Consider the following 20,593-nt stretch of genomic DNA (forward strand, 5'->3'; position numbering starts at 1 on the left):
CCGAGCAAATCATCTACAGGGAGGGGACGGGCATCAGCAGGACGCACAAGGACGGAGAGAAGAGGAGGCTCAGATCACATCCCGGCTCCGAGAGCATACTTATAGCAAAGATCCGAAGGCAAGAACACAGCATCCTTCATGCAGAGGTATCCCCCTGCTCAAAATTAATTTCATTATTTTAAGGAGGCAAATAGCCGCTTCCCAGGAAAAACACTCACACTAACACCTGCATTGCCAGCCTGAATTTCTACCACGTGTATCTCAATTCACTTTTCGGGCTTGGGATGTCCCCGGGACTCGGACGTCGCAGCCTCCTCCAAAGGCCACAGCAGGCTGAACATGTGCAGAGCATTTCAGGCTGACAAAACTAGGAAAGCCGCATCCAGGATGGGCTTTGTGAGCAACCTTATGGCTAGTCACTGCTGCCCGAAGCTCTGCAGAGTGAGTTTTCAATCCTATGAGCTTGCCAGGGAGCAAAGGGCTCTCCACGCCTCTGGCAAAGCAGACCCAGCCCCATGGTAGCCAACCCCATCGAATGCTGCCACAGCATTACTGCAGCGATTTGGCAGCAGGCTGCAGCACAGCCTGGGAATGCTTTGGTTCGGAGCCGTTCTCCCGAGCTAGAAAAGTGAGAGACATCAGCGTTGCCGTTTTCCCCAGCCAGAGCTGTACAAAAATGCACCAGAAGCGTAATAAGGGTCTGAAGGAGACGTGGCAGAGCTGGGGGGCTAGTACCGGGAAATCGGGGCTGAAGTTTTGGGGGATCCCACATCCCCGTTCCCACCTGGGCAGCACCAGGTTCGGTCTATCCCTGGCACAGAGACACTGTAGGGCTCTTGGGGAAGGAGGCGGCAGCAAACTGCCGAGCCGTGTGTTTCGGTGCTCGCCTCTGAGGTGGGACACCGTCCTCCCACGCTGTGCCGTGGAGATAGCCGGACAACAGGCAACGAACCTCACGGACTGCAGACCTTCGTGGAGCGCCGGGGCTTTGTAATCACGGAGACGCAGCCGGAAAACGCGCGGGGTGGCAGGACTCGCCCCTGGGGGATCAGCCATCTCTAGGGCTGCAGCCAACGAGGGGGTCTGCCCACCTTCTGCACCGTACCAAGAGGCCTGAGAGCACCACGGGTGCTGCCTGGCGAGTCCCTGCCGTGGCAGCAAGCCCAAACCTTCTCGGTCATCTTTCAGGCTGCAAGGGCACGGGGCAGCGTTACAAGCCAAGCCTCGACCCGAGCCAGGTTTTCCATCCGTCGTTTCGCGTGTCACACACGAGCAGCCCCGCGCGAGCCAGCCGGGGACGCTCCGGTAGCTCAACCCCATTTTGGTGCCGCAGAGCAACTGTGCAAGACGGGGAGACCGGGCAGCACATCTCCCGCCCCGCCTGACAGACCGAGTCGCCTACATCTTGAAGCAATCCAAAAAAATCATCGTCTCCTTGCCTAACGACATCGCTTGGGAACGCGGCCTCAACCACGACGCCTTCAGCTGCCGCGCAGCCCCTGATCCCTGCCGTCTCCGCAGCCGTCTCGCTCACCTACAGCCGCGCCGGGGATGCAACAGGCAAGTTGGCTAGCGGCGGCGTGTGCCGCAGCATGGCAGCCCCCGGCGCTTGCACCGAGCAGCAGTTGTGATGGAAAGAAAGCCGGCACAGACCTCAGCAGGCGATGGCTAGCCTTGGCAGGTGTTTGGCACGGCTGGGGCGCCAGCAGAGCTGGAAGCGCCGCTGCAGCGGCTCCACGTCCCCAGTCCCACGGGAGATCCACGCTCCCCCTCAACCCCGAGCCACCCGCCGCCAGGCATGCCCATTGCCCAGCTCCCGGGCACCTCCTCGCCGAGCTAAAAGAGCTCTGGATAGAGGACAGAAAGGGAAAAGGAAAGGATCCATTTCACTTCGTACCCAAAAGAACCTAGGTAACCAACCTCTTCAGACACCACAGCTGATGCAAGGATGAGTAATAACAAAGATGCTTGCAACCAAACAAGGAATTAAAAGCACGGGAATGGGATTTGGGAAGAGGGCTTTGTGCAAGTTTAAGGTTTCCTGGTTTGGAAAGCAAGCCCAGCGCTGCGGGGCTTCTGCAGCTTGTAGTCCAGCCCCACTCTCCAGCCAGGCCCCGGGAGCGTTATTCTGCAGACTTGCTTCCACGGACACTTAGCAAAGTTCACCCTGGGTCAGCTCAGCCAGATGTGCAAGCCAGCTCCTTTAATGTTCTGCATCTGGAAGAGCAGATTAGAGGAGCTGCAACTCATCTGCAGTGCCCAGGGCAGCAAAGCCCAGAGGACCCGAACTGCATCCTTCCTCCCCAAAGAGGAACCATCCTCCTCCTCTTCTCCTCTGCCAGCAGGAGGCCTCAGATCTGCCCCAGCTGTGGAGGGGGAGAGCTGGCTTACAGGAAAGAAATAAAACAAAGACCTGCGGGTACCAGGATGGAATGGAAGGAGCTAGCTGCAAAAACTGGCACAGCCAGCTCCCCCAGGGAGTTCTTCTGGCAGAGGACATGGCCGGCCAGCGTCTGTTCTGGCCTCTCAGAGCAGAGAGGACCTCAAATGCTCCCATGCCAGAGCAGGGGAGCTCCCAGTTGTCCCAGCTCCACTGTGGAACCAGTGTTCCCTGGGGATGCACAACTAGCAAGTCTCAGCCCTGAGGTGGGAGCTGGAGGTATTTACACCCCCAGCTCAGCACCTAACTAGACAAGAGAGCTTGGTAACGCACTGCTAAACACTTGTTCCCTGTCCATTTTCTTTAATAGTTAGCAAAGATGCCACGTTCCCTAGGAAGGCACTGCTGCAGCACGCAGGTGGGGTGCCTGCTCTTCCCGGCTCCCCAAACCTGCAGGGCCCTTTGCAACACCCGAAGGGGCAAAGATCTCAGCAGTTCTCCTGGGGAAGGCCCTGGGTACCTTGCAGCAACCACACAGTGCGCTTTTCTGCAGAGAGGAGGCCAGGGATACAGCTGGGAGAGAGGAGGGTGACCCCCCAGCACAAACCTGAGGTGAGCAGCGGGAATAGCCCAAGTCCATCCCCAGGCTGCATCCCTTCAGCCTCAGACTGAACGAGCAGGATTGAGAGACACTTTCACCACTTTCTACCACGCGACCAACTCTGGATGTGTCAGCTAATTAACAAACCTCAGCAAAGCAAGGTGGCAGCGATAGCTTTTTGCCACCTGGGAATCCATAGCTGATGTACCACTACCCCACCGTATCCACACTATGAACTTTCTGCTTCTGCCACTGCCGTTGCTCAGAACGTCGAGGAAACGAAGCCTCTGCAATCAACCCAGCAGCGACACAGGCTATTCCTCTTCAATGAGGAATCACTAAGGGAAAAGGAAGGTTTGGATGAGCTAACGCATTCTGGACTCACGTCACTCTGCAGCACTTGCTCCCAGCTCCGTAGACCTGTAACAAGGCAAGGAAGGCACAGGCAGCGCATTGCTTTGAAGCTGCCATCGCATCCCTCAGCAGCATGCTTAGCTGCTGCTAACCCCAAGCAAAACCAACAACCCATGCCACAGCTACCAAGACCACCTGCCTCACTGCAAGCCCAGGGGCAGAGTTAAGGACTACAAGAAAGGCACCCTCTTGAAGGAAAAGAGCATCAAACCTCAGCAGAAGGGACCGAGAAGCTCACACTCAGGTCCCACGTCCCAGAGGAGCTCAACGTGGGATGGACACGGACAGCCCCAAACACGGGACTGGTTTATCGCCACGTTCTCTGGGAAAGACAATTGGGCCACAGCAGAAGTCTGGTGTCAAAGGCAACCATAGGCATATTTTTGGAAAAGACCGTGACCTGTGCTCCATCCTAAGGCCACAAAAGGCACAGTGGGGACTGTGCTAGGGTTTAGGGTCCTGGACTCTCACAGGTTTCAATAACACATTCCCAGAAAGAATTATCAAGCAGGTCTTGTCTTTAGGAGCAATTTATTAAACATCATTGTCTGCAGGCAGCAATTCCTTCTGTTGCCAAGTCCTCAGGAACGGCTCCAGTGCTGGGACTTTGCTTTTAGCCACTCTTGGATCAAAATGCAGCACACTCTGGGTTCAAGCCCCAGCTTGCTTCTGAAGGCTGGGCCATCAAATCACCGGGCTGGAGCATCCCAAGCTTGCTGGTCCAGAAGTGTCGAGCCCCCTGTGAGAACAAGGCTCCACTCACTGCGTGCAGCTTTAACCCCTCATGTGCTGGCTGTGCACTCCTCACCAGCAGCTTAGCCCACACAAGTTTGGCAGCGGTTCCTAAAAGGGAGCAAGGTTCTAGACACCGAAGCGCTGCTAATGCTCAGGACTGCAACTCTCGCCTGACAGCCTTTCCTTTCTGCTGCAGCCAGGCACAGCCCCGCTGTCCTTACGACATCTGGGCCCCAACGGACTCCACACATCCCTCCTTTTCTCTCTCTTCCCCATCCACAATCATCACCCCAAGCTGTCAGCAGCACTTCTTCCCTTGCTTGCAGCACCCAGGCTCCTTCCAACCCAGCCTCTGCTGCAAACAGCCCCATCTGCAGAGAAGCAAAGCCAGCCCTCCCCAGGCCAGGGGAACCACAAAGAGCAGCACGCACTAAAACCACTCGCCCGGCCTCTCGTCCTGCCCTCTCTGCCGTCACCGGACCAGGCAAGCACTTAGTACCTTGATCCCACCTCCCGTTCCCCATCTGCTGCAGCCTGGAGGATGCAGGCTGCCACGGAGCAAGTAACGCACGCCAGCATCTGCTCTTTGTCCTCGTGAGGCTCTCGGTGAGCACAGGGCCCCATGCAGACCTCCCATTCATGGCTCGAGCAAGCCATGTGTTTACTGGCACAGTTCATTACGAACATGCTCCTATAAAAGCAGATTTTTGGCATGCCAGGACTGGGAACAACACATGGGTCAGCTTTTCCTCCCCTCCTGGTCACAAATACAGAGCCAGCAGGCTCATTTGCACCAGCTGAAGCTGTAGAAGCAGGCAAGGAAAAATCATGAATGCTTAATAACACAAGCAACTCCCCTGCCTTGCTGGTCGGTCCCTACAGCCACATAAAGCAGCTGCTCGGAGCACGCCTGCTCCACACACAGCTCTATTCCACTGCTTAGCAGATACCACGGAAACAGCAGCCAAGCCAAACACCCAGAGAGATTTGCATCTCCAAATGATTTCCAGCCAGCAAGTTCCTCTGTGCAAGAGGTTCCAGTTGAGAAAGCCTCTCAGACGGGTAGAGTTGCAATAAACCACTCTCTCCCACCAGGCCAGATGGAAATGGTTTGATGCAGGCAAGGAGCTCTGAACACGGCAGGCTTGGTCTGATCAAGCCCAACATCTGGAAAGCCTTTGGGCACCCATCATACAAGCCTTTTAAAACTACGTCGTTTCCCATTCCAGTTAAAGTAAAAACAAAAGCTCACTCTGCACCCAGGAAAAAACATCGCTCCTATTTGAGTCCCCAGCACAACTGGATGGGTACAAAACAGCATTTCCAAGAAATGCTCCGCTAGAGTGGCTTTGGCTTCATGAGCCATGAGGAACTGCACCAGCACTTAGGAGCTCCGGGCCTGGGATAAACACAGCACGGTCGTACTGGTGTGGATCAAGACGACGAGGGACTTGGGAAAACACCCTACAGTTCTACCACACACCTGGATCCAAGAGCCCTGCTCGGACGACCGCTAAGCCTCTCTCCCTTTTGTGGTGGTTTGCTCCGGACTTGCAGGAGACGCGATGCTTTCACACCAGTTATCACACCGCCACGCAGGCCATGCATCTAGTTCTTCTCCACGTGCTCCACGGAAGGCTAAGTCAATTTAACCTGTAGCACAGCCATTTGCATCCATGAGCAAAGTTTCAAATGCAAAGCACCCGCATATGCAACCTTCCAGGTGGGATTTACTGATCCAGAGGAGAAGCAACCCAGGATGCAAGTAGGCACAGAGGCACCCCCACCCTGTAACAGCTGAGGGCATCTGCTCATCCCGCAGTACTTGGCTTTTTCGCTTGGGTCCCAAATGGAAACAGCAGAGCTGGCCCACTCTTTCCTCGCCTCCATCCCTGTGTGCCAATGCAAGATTACATCTGCCCAGACCCTGGCCACCCTCATGGACCCCACCAGGAGCCCTATGACGTATGGCAGATGCAAGCCCAGGTTTGGAAACTTCTTGGCTGCTGGTCTACCAGTGAGCGACAAGTGCTCTGCAATGGGACCGCAGCCTGAGCTCGCCCCTGGTGCCCCACAGCACCTCTCTCCACTGCCCTCTGCCTGGAGGGGTGCTTTTAAACACAGGCTCCGAGCAACCATTGATAAGCCAACTCTGCCCTTCAAACCAAGCTTTAGAATTAAAAAAAGAAAAAGCTGCAACCATTTAGTACAATTCCCATTAGCCTCCCCAGACCTGTTCAGAGAGGCTGCAAGCTGTGGGGGATTTCCCTCCCTGCCCAGGATCCCATACTTGGGAACGGCTAAGCCCAGTTTCTGAGCAATTATCGCAAGAAATCTGAACAGAGCCACTGGGGTTTGAACGCTGTAAATCAATTGCCGGAGCAAACGCTGAGGCAGCGCTCGCAGTAACGCGCTGGGATGCAGCTGGCCATGGGAAGAGCTCCCTGCCACACACAGCGGGGAGATGCCTGCAGCTTCCATTGCACATAGCCCCAGTCCCAAAGCAGGCAGGAATGGCTCACACCTGTGCCACAGGAGAAAAGACCAGTATAACGGAGAAAACGGTTCAGCACAAGGACAGTGAGCCCAGGCACCGAGCTGCAGACTCCCGACGGCTGTCGGCACGTGCCAGGATAGCCAGGCTACCCTGGCACTGACCTCACTCACCCACTCGGTTCAAGTGAGTTTGGGGCTTTTCCCACCTCTGTTCCTCACGGTGCCCATCCTGCTTCCCCAGCACAGATCCCGTGAATCCCAGCTCCCTCCCTAGCCACACACCCCTCAGGCTTGCTTCTTCCAAGACCATCCCAAGCTCAGTTTCATGAACGCCATAAAGGCTCCGCAGCCTCTATCCTCCACAGCTCCCTGCCTCCATCCTCACACCGGCAGCAAGCAGAGACCCTGCTTTCCTGGGGGCTCAAAGCCAGGCAGCAGGGTAACAGAAGAGCCACCCCAAAGCAACATGACAGGATAAACCTTTGCGGACAGGGACAGGGTGGCGGTGGGGAGCGAGGTCCAGGGCATTTCCCACTGCGCGAGCTAGCTGCTGCTCCGGCGACGAGCAAGAAGAGCAACAAGGGTGCTACTCCGCAGGGAACGTTACAGGAGGTTCCTCCTTATTCCCAGGCAGAGCAGGGCTGCTGCCAACAAATACCCCGCTGCAGACTTACTTGGGCTGGCGGGACAGCCACCATGCTGCGCAGTTTTGTCTCCAAGACCGAGGGTTTTGCTAGCGGCCTTAAGGTATGGAAGATGTGCTCGGGCTGAACGGCTAGCTGTGCCTTTGCCCCACGGTCTGTCCTGACATCTCAGCACCTTGCTCAAACAGAGGAAAACTGGAGCGAGCCGGGGTAGCCCCAGTGGTAGCCCAAGCTCCTTGGCTTCCCGCAACAGCTTGGGGCTGCTGAACCAGAACAACTGGCCTCGGCCCCACAGGAGCAGGTCGACGCTGCTCTGAGCCACGCTCCGCAACAGGGCTGCGCCCGTTCTCCCGGCATCTGCTGCAAGAGGAGGCATGGACATCTCGGGGGGGGGACGACACGCCTGCTCCAATGCAAGGATGCCATTCTGTTGGGCCACCGAGGCAACCGGGTGGTCCCATGCCCCTAAAAGAAGCCCAGGTAGCCCTCCTGAGCCCCCAATCCAGACAAAGAACCAGCCCAAGCCATGAACGCAGCGCTGGGGTGGTGCAGCTGGGAAGGGGGATATAGGGCAGAGTTAGCAGCCAGATCGCAGCTTTTTCTGCCCAAATGCTCAAAGCACAGGCACATACTGGCAACTGTCCGCACCGCGGCCGCTGGCTAGCGGAGAAGAAAGCTTGCTTTGGCCGGGCAGCTGGACCCGTGCCTGCTCGCTGAGCAGCACAGGCAGTGGTGGCCATGGGACCCCCAGGAAGGCCAGGACAATATCTTGGTGGCAGATAAACAGAGACAGAGGAACAAGTGAGACAGGAAAGCCACAAGCCCAGTGCAGGAGCTGGGAATCCTGCTGGCTCAATTAAACCATCTTTAATGGTGCGTCAGCCAAAGGCAGACATCGCCAGCTGTGTTGCCAAGCCCCAGTGAGAAACACAAATGCTTCAAGGGTGACTCAGCACCAAGCGACAGACTTGCTGCACCCACAGGTCCTGCCAACCGACTCTCCCAGGCTTGCTCAGAGCCCTTGAGCGATTCCCTGGCTTCCTCAGAAACACTGATTTATAGCTGACGTGCTACTGGCAGCACATGGCCGGCTGGAGACACAGCTGATCCGGAGGCCGAACTCTCTGGCTGGCACAGCAAAGGTACTGCACTTTTCTCCCACGAAAGGAAAAGTGGCAGACGGGTGCCAAGCAGAGCCAGGATGAGCCGCGTGCTCCCTATGCAATGGTCTCGAAGGATGATGCTTCGCTCGCAATTTAAGCAAGGAGCGCGTGAGAATGCAAAGGTCCTTACCAAGCAAAACCCCTCCGGTAGTAGAGGAGAGCCCGGGCGGTGTTGAACAGCCAGGTAGGTCCTGCCAGCAGGGAAAAGCTGCGACAGAGCTGGCTCGGGACTTGACACTCCTTGCCCTGGGGCTGGAGGCAAGATCCTGCGGCGATGAGGCTGCGTTGCTTCACCCACAAGGTCCGTGTGGCTTGAGAACTCATCCCCTGGTAGTTGGGGGCCAGCACCTCCAGGCATCACACCTCGCCGGGACATCTTCGCTCAAGCTGAGGGTTGAAGGCTGACGTTACTCCTGCCATCCCAAGCCCAGCCAAGAGGGATTCCTCCACAACGGTGCTGTGTGCGTGCAGAGGGAGCCCCTGGCCAGGGCTTCACGTTTTTCCTGTTCCAGCTGAAACACCATTCCAGCAGACGATGGGAAAAACCAGAACAAGCTCCATAAAGCTGCCTGGTGCTTCCCTTCAGCAAACAGGAGCCCCAGCCAACCCAGAGAATGGAAACTCGGGCTGCAGAGACAAAAGAGGGAGGTGGCGGGGGGGAGGAGGAGGCCAGGGCAAGGGAAGCAGAGCAAAGAGAAGAAGCACACACACACACACGAGGCCTCCAAGCAAAGCCAGCCGCTTCGTCAACACACCGTCAGAGAAGACAAGGCTGCTGCTCAGACCCGGCTCCTCTCCGTGCAGCGAGGCCGTCGGGTCAGCACCCGACCCAAGGCTGCGCTGGGCACGGACGCGTTCCTGCCAGCAAGCCCTCCCCTTGCTCTTCCAGGGAGAGAACGAAGCAGATTTGGCACTGAAGCTGCTCGAGTGAGCTGCTTCTCTGCATGCTGCCACCAAACCCACTGGAAGGAGAAAAACCTCCCCAGTACCACCCAAACCTGCGCCGGCTCTTGGACGTGCTTGGTCAGGACGTCTCGAAGATCTTGCTTTCTGAGGTGGCCAGGTGGGAGGGTTACAACCTTACCCAAGCCAGACATGGATCACCAGCAAGCTCCACAAACACCCTGAGAGCAGCAGAGCAGGGACAGCAGCTGGCGGGGGGCAATGGGGGGAGAGAGGGCGCAGAAAAGAACTCACGTCTATGCCAGCACGCGGACACCCTTGGCGTCCCCCTCGCCGTTTTGCTGGCAGCTATATGTTTACGCTATCTATAGGGACTTCAAGGCCACCCATAAACAACCCTCCAGCCCCAAGGAGGACTCTTGAGAGCTGGGGACAAAGGGACAGTTGCGCTCCCGAGCCTTGCACGCAAGGAAGCAGACAGGGAGCTTATTTATCTCCCAAGCCCTGCTCTGGGATAAATATTTTAAATCTCTCTCCAGGTCACGGCGGTGTATTTACAGCTAAGTTTCCCTTAGTTATCTGCCTGTAGAGACTCAGATGGATTTGCCACGAAGATCCAGCTGGCCAAGCTCTCCAGACAGCTTATAGCTCATGGGAGAAATGGTTCATCCAGTGGCCGTAGTCTTGAAAGTGACACCCACGCCGTGGCAACTGCTCTAGCGATTCGGTTGTGCACCCAGGCATGCGGCTGGCTCTGCACGGCTCACCCACAAGCACGCATCCAGCCGCGCGGCTTTCCCAGGATCAAGGGGATGGCGCAGAGGCTGGAGGATGCCCCGTACAGCACTACACTGGGGGCAATCCGGCAGCCGTATTCCCCACGGAGCAAGGCTGCGCCGTGAGTCCGGCTCGAGGTGAGTGAGTCTCTGGAGCATCCTGCTTTGCCACTTGGTTTTATTGCAGGTTTGACCTGTTTGCTCCCCTCCCGTAGGAAGGGAAGAAGCTCCCAAGGAAAGGCACTCCCAACAAAACACACCAGCTTTTTTCCTAGCAGCCACCACGGTGCTGCAAGCTAAAAATTGCCCCATGCATCCAGCAGTGCCAGAGACAAGTGGAGCTGCCAAAAGGCATTGAGGAGACGCCTGAAAAAGGCCTCCCTCCACCAACTAGCTGCGTTGGTGCCTCTCCTATTTATATGGGCTCTACGCTGTTGGGTTTTGACCTCTGCCTGCATCTGAAGCTTGCAGAGGAGGGACTGGTTGCCCAGGGCTTCTCTCTGGGTTCGTATCATATCTGTGTCACCCCTCAGGACCATTTCGGGGACGCTAGTTAATACTGCCTGCTGTGCACTGCAGATCCATTTTCAGTCTACATGACACTGCCTTCCTCCTGGCTGCAAAGCATCATCCACAACTCCCCCTCTCTGTCCCCAGCTGTGCCCTACAGGTCTGCAGATTTCATCCAGCTCCTTCTCTTTTCATCGCTGGAAAGCTGAAGACCAGCCCCATTTCACAATCACCATTTCGGGTTGTGCAGGGCAGCACTGCTGTCCAGCTACAGCCCAGGACCTGCCTCCTGGGGGAAAACATCACTGGGGAGACTGGACCTGCAGTATCACCTCTGAAAGCAAAGAGGGCACAGAAAGGAACAGCTCCTTGTTTATTTTCATTAGAGCAATTTATGAATCTATATTAAAAGCCACAAAAATAGGCAAGTAGACAGAGAAGCTAATATTTCCTCTGCTCATGCAATATTAATTAAAAGGTAGCTTCTCTATGAGACATTGCTACATTACCTCTCAGCTAAAAATGGAGAAAAGTCACTGAGTGGGAAGAATATGCAAGCAGAGCACTTTCTGGAATACTTCTACAAATCGATAACTAGGCAGAATGCTTGCTACAGACAGATCTAATGCAAAGCCCCAGTGACAAATTAAAGAAAAGCTCAGGTACAACAGACTCACAGAGACAGCGGCAGGATAGCCGATTCCCAATGTATCTGGAGAACAAATAATTCTTACTGGACAGTCCCTAATCCACCAGTGGGAAGAGCACCAGGACATCCTAAGCAACCAAATGCCAAGGAAGCACAAACAGTGGCAACAGACACCCAACAACCAGGTCCCGGAGGGTAAAAAGTTGCGCTGAGATATCTGCAGGTCCCTGGCTGCTCACTGTGGCCGCTCAGAAATCCAGGTAAAATGGATTGCTCCATCAAACCCGTGGCACGTCTTTGTCTGCACAGGAGCCGGGCAGGAGAGCATCTCCAGCCAAGGAGAGGCAGGACCAAATCCCACCAACGCCACAGGACCACAGTGTGACTCTGAAGGATGCCCAGCACGACACTCTTGTTTCCTGGGTGCTTATTTCCTTGCGAAAACGTTAACCGTTCAGATTAACAATTTCTGCTTCAGGCCACGTGGTTTTAAGACTTTGCCTTAGCCGAGTAGAAGAATTCTTATCAAAAGTCTCCGATTTCCGAGAACCCCCTGAACATCTCAGCAGCCCTGCCCCAGCTCTGCTCTGATTTCTCGCCACCGTTGTGAACCGGGTGTCTGGCTCAAGGAGACGAGAGCAATCTCAAAAGATGGGATGAGGAAGCCACAAGCCACCCCTGGCAAAACAGCAGCGCTCACAGCCAGGCACAGGAGAGAAACCGAGCGACAGGAAAGCCTGAGAGGGGGACGCGCGGCATGCCATGAGGGGGGGCTGGATGCAGAAGAGCAACCACGAAGAGGGGAGACAGGAGGCACAGCTGGAAAAGGAACAGCAGCACCTGGGCCAGAACAAGAAGGCAGAAAGACAGAGGCAGGACCTGGGCAGAAGGGTCAATGCTGCCGTGGCACGGGAGACCCCAGCAAGCTGAGCCTCCGCTTACGCGTCTGAAGGCTGCAAGCACACGCAACACGCAGGGACAGCCACCAGCAGCTAACTCGGCAGAGAAAAATCACACCCGTTGCCTTCGTAGCCGAGCTTTCGCTTGGAATATGGTGGATAAACATCTGTTCAAACCTGGCTGGAGGAAAAGGTGGTCTCAAGGCAATCGGCCGACATCCAGCCATCTCGCTGCTACCGAAGGAGGCTCAGCCCACGAACCAGGCGCTCCCATAGCACCTGCCAGGTGCTCTCCGATTATCTCCCAGCGTTCACAGCAGGCAGTACGGAGGGATAGGAACAAAGAACACCAAGTAACTCGCAGGAAGCTCCGTTTTCTTCGGTCCGAGACGATTTGCGCAATTCTTCAACTGCTGGAGGAGACTTTCGGTGTTGGCCCCTCTCCAGGGAAGCGGCGGAGAGGCAACTGAACGACTCGTCCTCAGCAGCACAAACCCACCTATGCTCCCGTGGATGGTTCAGGAGAGCTGGAAGCTCTGCCTTGTGTGTGGCACCCTACAAGACTGTCTGGTTTCATCTTCTTTGATCTCATCTTCGCTGGGAAAGACAAAAACCATCACCTTTCCTCCCATGAAAGCTTCCCACTGACGCAGGCGCTGCCAGCACTGTGCCGCAACCCCGTGCCACGCAAGCGATGGGGCTCCCAGCAGAGCCAGGACACACACCAAAGCACACTGTGTGGAGAGCAATAAAGGCACTTGCAAGCCGCAGCTTGTCCTGCCTTTAACCATTTGAAGAGTCACTGTATGTTTTGGAATCAAAGGCTTCCTTTGTGCTCCTAAAGAGACCAACAAGCAACCGTAATGAGGAGGGAGTTTATAGTTGGTCTTAAGCAATACCGTGCCTATCTTGTGCCAGCATCACGTTTGACAGCAAGGACAACCCTGCAGAGAGCTGCCCAGAGGCATATAAGCCTCCCCTCTGCAGCCAGAACGGGGTTTGTCCCCAGAACCACGGCACGAGGAGGCCAGAGCCCTCTGACTTGGGGTGATGGAGGACGGAGCCAACTTGCCGGCGTGCCTGTATCGACAGCAGCAGGGCACCGTCTTGGCTCCTTTTCAGGGCAGCCTGAGCTGCACCCAGGCGTAAAATCCCTCGTGCCGGGACAAACCTCATCTCACAACAGCATCGCAGGAGAGGAAAAGTTCTAAAGCCTGTCACCTTAGAGCTACCCTGAAAACAAATATCTGTTGTTAGCATTGAGGTCTGAATGCAAAGCGCTCACGGACACTCCTGTCCTCCAGGATAGAAGTCATCTAGGAACCGAACGGATGTCAGCCAGGGGCTGAAATACAAGTAGACTTCTAATACTCACTCACTTAAACCCCAGCCCCTTCCCGCACCAGCTCCCAGCACAGGCAGTGACCCTGCGTGTGTCATCGCTTTCTCCCAGCCTGCAACATCTCGTTTTCCAGAGCGGGAGGGTTCACGCCCCCAAAATCAAATGCGTCACCCCACTTTCCAAACAGGAGTCTGCTCCTATCGGTTTTCCTCATTCATCACCCTGCGCAATATGAACACCGAGCCCAGCCATCCCAACCTCACAGAGGTCCAGACCATCTGACAGCGGTGAATTCAATTCACACGCACACAGGGGCCCTGTGCACACCCCAGTCCACAAATGCCAAAATTCCTTCCCCACTCCATTCAAATCAGAGCTTAATTTGACAGGCCATTGGTATCCCACCGGCAAGCTCCATCTCACACGAGGAATCATTGGTTAAAACCAGCCGTGCCTCAACTCCAGACGCACAATTTGCGCGCACCCGCTGTGCAAGGGGACAGGGAGTTCACGAGTACTCATCCCTGAGACGTTCCACCCTGGCAAGTCCCAGTATGAATTCTCCTGTGGTTGGATCTGGCTAGTTTTCATTTCTGCTCTCTGGGGCACCTCGACACCTCAGCATCCATCTGTTCACCGTCAACAGGAACGTTTTAAGTAGTGGCCTGGGCCTCGCCTGGATGTCACCTAATACTTTTAAGGATTAAAATGCATTTTGAAGAGAAGTCCTTGCAGAACAACCTCAGAGGGTCAAAATTGGAGAAGAGCGGATGGATTTTTGAAAGCCGACCAAATCAAAAGAGCAGCCCCAGGCAGTAACAGTATCGACAAAAGCACCTACCCATCAACCTTCCCAAAATTCTCCAAGATAAACAGGCTCGGGAACAGTCCAAGCTGGGCCAGCACACCAAAACTCCTCATCCCGGGCACACAGACCAGGCTTTCAGAAGCTTGCAAACCACTCTGAAGTCCCCCTCACCTCTCTCTTTGCTGATCAGACAGCACGTATTAGTTACCTCTCGGAGGAGAGGAAAGCAGACTGTTCTGTGCACAGACAGAGACTGCTTCCCCAAAAAAGGCAAGGCTTAAATTAAGACTAGAAGTACTGTACGGCTCAGCCTTTTAAGCTCAGGAAAAACATTTTTGTATTAAATTTAAAAAAAAAAACCTGGCAAGAGTGAGGAACGGAGCTGGAGCAGCAGTCAATGAAAAGCACATGCGCTGCAGACCTGGCTGCCAACACAAATTGATGCTTTGAAACAAAGACCACTTGTGTTTGGCTTGAAGATCTTCCCCAGCTACTCGGCAGGGGCTGCAGAGATTAAAAGGAGACACAGGTAAACACAGGAGAGCAGCGCTTGCTGCCAAGTATTTCCCCAGAACAAAGGAATGACCCGAAATGGAGTCCCTGCCTTGATGGGGTGACACGGGTTCATCCTCACCGTGCTGCAATGTGCCAAAGCAAGAGGAAACATTGGACAAACCTTTGGACAGGTCTCTATTCAACCGGAGTCCGAGCAGCACCCAGACCCACAGACTGGACCCAGAGAGCTGCAGCTGCTTAACGGACCGAACGTGCCTCCAACCTCAAGAGCCCACAGGAGCTTCGCTACAACCAGCCTGCACCCATCTCCCACGGAGGAGAACATCCAGAAGAAACCCCAGACAACTATTCATCCACTGCTCTGCTCTTTGAGACCACAGACGCTCGTGAGCATCCTGCAAAGCTTCTATCGCACTTCGGTCTAGTTCCCAAACCAACCTCCATCCATATGAAGACATGCCTTGCAAGCCTCTCTTCCTTCCCGCTGCCTGCACAGTGGTACGTTCAGAAGGCACAGGAAAGATGGTCTTCCTCACGATGATCCTTCAGTCCGGCCCTTTTTTGGTTAGGGACACCAGCTGTCCAGTCTAATCCAAACAGCAATAGTAACAGTTCCCACTGCAATGCAAGGGAGATTTGCTGGCACCGGGTGACTTGCAAGGTGATGGGACACTTCTGCCTCATGTAGCACCCAACAGCAATGGAAGAAAGCAGCCCCTGGACCAGATCCCCCAGCAACAGGCAAGGAAGAGAAGAGACAAACGGAGAGCCGACAGCTCATCGACACAACCAGCACGGCAGATCCTGACAGGGTTGGGTAGGATGGAGGAGGTGGAAGAGCAGGACCCTGCCCAGGCCATATCCTCCAGAATCAAAAAGCCGCATGCTTTCTTTCTTATGCTGTGGTTCAATAGCTTCGGCATCAGGAAATGAGCAAACAGCTTCCAAAAGACCCCAGGGTCCCCCATCTTACTCGCGCTCCCTCTGAACAACCACCCTCAAAGGCAAGAGATGCACAACGCATTTGGACCGCTGAAAGCTCACAAGGACATCAGGAACAAGACACGAACCACGCGCAGAGCCTCCCAACCACGACAAAGCCCAGGGAACGGCCCCTGCTCTAGCAGGCAGCCACATGAAAAGCGTGAAAACCTGCAGCATCCCTATCTGCTCCCTGTCAGGTCTCTCCGAGACAAATCCTTCCGTGCCCAGCAGTGGGATTGCTTCTTCCAGGCAAGCCGGCAGAGAAGGTATGCTACATTCACAGCACAGCCCTTCAACCCCACTGTGCAATGTAACGTCTAACAGACTAAAGGTATTTACAAGCAGCTCTTGGATGCTACCTCCCAACATCCTCCAGGCAAGGAGCAAAACATGGAGACAGGCCACCCAGCACAGCACTTCTGCCATGCTGAAATGCGCGCTGATGCCAAAGAACCAACACGTTACCAATTGCCAAATCATCATTTCTTCATCTCCCTTCCCCCTCTCCCTCAAGACACAGTTGATTTCTTATAAAGGTAAAAGACACTACACTTGCCCTTCTCCCACCTCGGGCATGACCAGCCTTCTCCAGGAGGTATCGCCACGCCAAAGGCATGCGGCTGGGGAGGTGAATTGGTACAGCTGCCTCTCTCACACGGCAAAATCCACCGTGCTTAGTTCGCAGCCTTTGCAACCCCCTCCAAACCCAACGTTAACGGCCTGCGCAACTTAAATCCTCCTAAAGGAGGATGTTCCTGTGCGTATGCCAAGCATCTTGTCAGCCTCGCTGCCCTCCAGGCCTCCAAAGAGCTGCCTGTCCGAGACCATGAGACCGCCACTCACGTTAGGAGAACAAGACCTGTTTCCTTGGGGTCTGGACAAACAATCGCATGTCCTCCCGTCTCAGGGGAATTTCCCTGCAAACACCGCAGCAGCAACTGCCTTCACAAAGAGCACGTTTGTACCCAAGTCTGTCTGCTGCTAAATAAGCATTTGTTCCGAGTTCCTAAATATTGAAAGCAGTGGAAACACCCACTGCTAATGTGAAATATTTTGCATTCCAGGCCTGAGAGCTACGCTTGAAAATGTTCAGGGAGGAAAGAGTGTTTATTCACTGGAGAGAGGTGTAGGTCCAGCTATTTACTTAAGTCCACGTGTGCTTGCTGGAAGACAGCTTTGATCTTTGCAGCTCAAATAGCAGATGAATTGCAAAGAAGGGAAGAAAAATATTAGTGTAAAGTTCCCCTAGTAAATACCTGTAACCAGGCCTCACAGCCTTCAGATCTTTTTTAAGTGCCTTATCACTTACAGCCAGACTGGCTCTTGAGTTCTTGCCCGCTGCCCCAAAGCCAGGCTCTTCTCTTCCCACCCCTTTCCTACCTTCTGCCCTCCATTCCCCTTGGGCTCCACGGCCTTTGGAGAAAGCACAGCCTCCCCTCCTAGGACACATATGCCCATCTGCTTGGAAGCAACAGGGACCAGCCTTTGGTCAAACGAGGCGAGACCTATCCATCCGAGCAACACGCAGTGCCATCCACCCACCTCTCTTGAGCAAGAGGGCTTCAGCAGACTGGGAGCAAGAATGTTTATCACCCAGCATGAAACTAAACACAGGTACTTGCTGTAGATTAAACATCTGCCCAGCTGCCTTTCGAAGATGGTCTCATTCCAGATCAATTAGGAGATCAGAGGACATCTTTAAAGGATGCAGAACATGACAACCCTCTGGTCGGTGCCAGCTCTCAGCGGTCCAGCACCCACTGTGCAGACAAAGAAGTGCCTATAGCCATGGCTATGGAGTCGCTGTGCCTTTGAAGCTCCTGCCACGTCAGGGTTACAGCCGGCCCGGAGCACTGCCTGAGCACAGCCAAGTCTCAAGGGGGATCACATAAGAAAAGAATGGTATTGGCTTGTCACTGCTTTGCCCCAAAACAGCCCAGAAATGTGCTGAGCAGCACACAGCTTTTTGGCGGCTGAAGGGATGCTCGCTCAGATCAACTATCACAGTTCTTGGTCTGGCTGCAGAGGACTTGGAGCTGCTGGAAAACAGATGGCAGCTTTAGCTCAAAGAGCGAAAGTCACCCAAGTTGTACTATTGGAAATTTATTATGGACCCTTTAAACCCAGGAGAAATTCTCAGATCCTATGTGATCATTCCTGTTTTCAAAGATTTTATTCTTTAGGAACAGGCTTGCTAGCGAGCACAAGAAAAGCACTGCCATACAGAAACATACAGCTCAACACGGGACACGGAGGCACTTCCAGAACAAAATAGACCTTTTGGGGTTTTTTAGCTTCAGAGAAAAGTTGACTCAGCAAATATTTCCTCCGCTAGCATTTCAACCACATGTTCCAGCAGAAGCCAGCACACATCTGGCACGCTGCAGTGTCATTGCCAGAAAGATCACAGCTTCGCCAAGCAACGGAAATGGAGGAACAGGAACCAGCAGTCCAGGCACCGAGCACTCCTGGAACACGTACGTGGCAAAGAAAGGACCCACGTCAGCCACGGATACCCCACACTTCGCAGGTCTTTCCCCAGCCCTCTCTCCAAACAGCATCCACAGGCAGAGGGAGACGCTGCCCTGCAACCCACAAAACCTACCACTAAAAACCTAGACATCAAACCGTACATTTCGGCCACATGGCTGGCGTCTTGAGATTTTTTTTTTTTATAGCGTCCCGTGAGCTGGACGGCAGCACGTTCCTCCCGGTGCTGTAGGACGTGGTCCTGCCGAGCAAGAGAAACTAGGAGGAGAGGACGTGCTTGGAGCAGCACAGAAACTCCAGCAACCGGAGAGGGGAGCGTGCCGGCAGGAGAGGCGGTGGACAACCCTCACGGGCAGGCCCGCACATCCCAGCTGCCGGTGGCGGCACGCTGGCAGGTAGGCGAATGCCGCGGCAGGTCCACGGGGCCCCACGGCTCCGAATCGGAGCCCAAACAAAGCATGCGCTCCTCCTCCAGAAACAGCCTTCCCAGAAGCCTGCCAAGGCAAACGGCAATTATGGTCCTAATCAGTTAAATAAGTGCTGCTTTTCGTGCTTATCAGCTGTAAATTGGACATTACTTGCAGCCTGGCAGCAGGGCTCAATCGCAGCTCCAGACACGTGAAGAGCAGCAGCCGCAGCAGCACTATAAATACCTTTCCCTCCGAGGCGGTATCGTCCCCAGGTGCTACACCAAGACCGCTCTCGATTATGCAGCAGAAACTGCAAAGCGAACCGTACAATCGCGCACGGCGACACAGAAGCGACGCGCAGGACCCAGCCTGTCGGCGGGGTTGCCAACCAAAACGGGATGAGAAACGAGGCAGCGTGGCGCGGGGCGGACGTGGGACCTTTCAAAGCCAGGCTGGAAATCAGCTCACGGTCCCCGTGGCTCTCGCACCACAGCCAAAACCCCGGGGTTCCTCAGGCAAGGAAAATGGCGCTAGGAGGCCAGGAGGGAGAAACACCATGGAGCAGAGCGAGGGAAGGCGGGTTTGGGCCTTGCGGCTGGAGTCGGAAAAACAGCAGCCGGGAAAAAAAAAAAAAAAAAAAATGAACCAGCCGCCCCCAAACCTCTGTGCCACCGATGAGGAATGGCAGAGCTGGGAAGAGGCAGGGAGGCCGGTTCATGCCCTGCGCGGCATGGAGGGTGGCATGGAATGGGGGATGGCTCATCTGGATGCGCTCAGCAAGGGATAAAAACCCCCTCGGTGGGTGGGAGCCTGATTCCTGCGGGTGGGAGCCCTGATTCCTGCGGGTGGGAGCCCCGATTTTCTGCCGGGTGGGAGCCCACTGGATTTTTTTTTTTTTTTTTTCCTCCCGAGTTTTGACCCGCTCACGATTTCATGGGAAAACCACCCGCTGCCTGCTGCACACAAACAGCCTTCCTGGCGTCAGCCCTCGACCGCGGAGGCTGCGAAACGGGACCGAGCCCAGCGAGAGGGGCACCGGGATCCCCCTCCACGGACTGCAAAACGTCTGGAGCATTTGCATCCGAATTCCTTTAAGCGCGACGCTTCCCCGACCGGCTTACGGGACCGGGAACGGAGAACCGGACCGGGAACGGCGAGCCGGACCGAGGCGTCCCGGTGACTCCCGTAGCATCAACGGGGCGGGAGCACGGCGAAGGGGCTCTGTGCGGCCCCCTTGCTCCACGCCGGAGCCCCAACGGGCTCGTCCCGGGGTGGTCGGGCCCCATCGTTGCACGGGAAACCGGAGCAGAGGGGGGGGGGGGGGGTGGTCGGTAGCGCGAAGCCCCGCCGCCACGAATGAACACGGGGACCCGCATCCCCAAGACGGGGAAACGCCGCGGAGCCCGGCGCCGGTCCTCACTCACTCACCCAACACCAGAAGCGCCCGCACCGCCGCCATTCCTCCCCGCCGCTCCGCTCAGCGTGCGCCCCGTCCACCGGCCATGCCGCCACCGCCGCCGCCCCGCCGTCGCCGGGAGGGGCTTCCGGGGGGTGGGCGGGGCGAGCACCGGAAAATGGGCGTGGTCTCGGAGGAGGGGCGGGGCCGCGGGATAGGGGGCGGGGCCCCGGATGGGGGGAGCGGGGCCCCGCGGGCAGCCACCGGCTCAGCCCCCCCCGGCTCGACGGTGGCGGCTTTTTGGGGGGGGGGGGGGTTGTTTCTCATCTCGCCAGCACCGAAGAGAAGCCATGGCTGGCCCACCGGGGGACGAGGGCTGACAGCATATTTCCATACATTCCGTCTGGTACGTCTAAATATTTTGATGGTTTTAGTATTTTGTACCAGCCGTGGACACCGGTTTGCTGCTAGGTGAGT

The 20,593-nt window shown here is 55.5% G+C and overlaps 1 protein-coding gene across 2 annotated transcripts in view; it reads right to left on the minus strand.

Moving 5' to 3' along the window:
* Nucleotides 1-20,273, minus strand: part of PTK7 (protein tyrosine kinase 7 (inactive)) — a 37,450-nt gene extending 17,177 nt beyond the window's left edge. For both annotated transcript variants that reach the window (XM_030035427.1, XM_030035426.1), the window contains exon 1: nt 20,149-20,273. In XM_030035427.1, coding sequence (XP_029891287.1) covers nt 20,149-20,179 — 31 coding nt within the window. In that variant the 5' untranslated portion in view covers nt 20,180-20,273. The remainder of the gene's footprint in view (nt 1-20,148) is intronic.
* Nucleotides 20,274-20,593: the final 320 nt, after the last annotated feature.

Source organism: Aquila chrysaetos, chromosome 13 (assembly GCF_900496995.4).
Source record: "Aquila chrysaetos chrysaetos chromosome 13, bAquChr1.4, whole genome shotgun sequence".
Lineage (NCBI taxonomy): Eukaryota > Metazoa > Chordata > Aves > Accipitriformes > Accipitridae > Aquila > Aquila chrysaetos.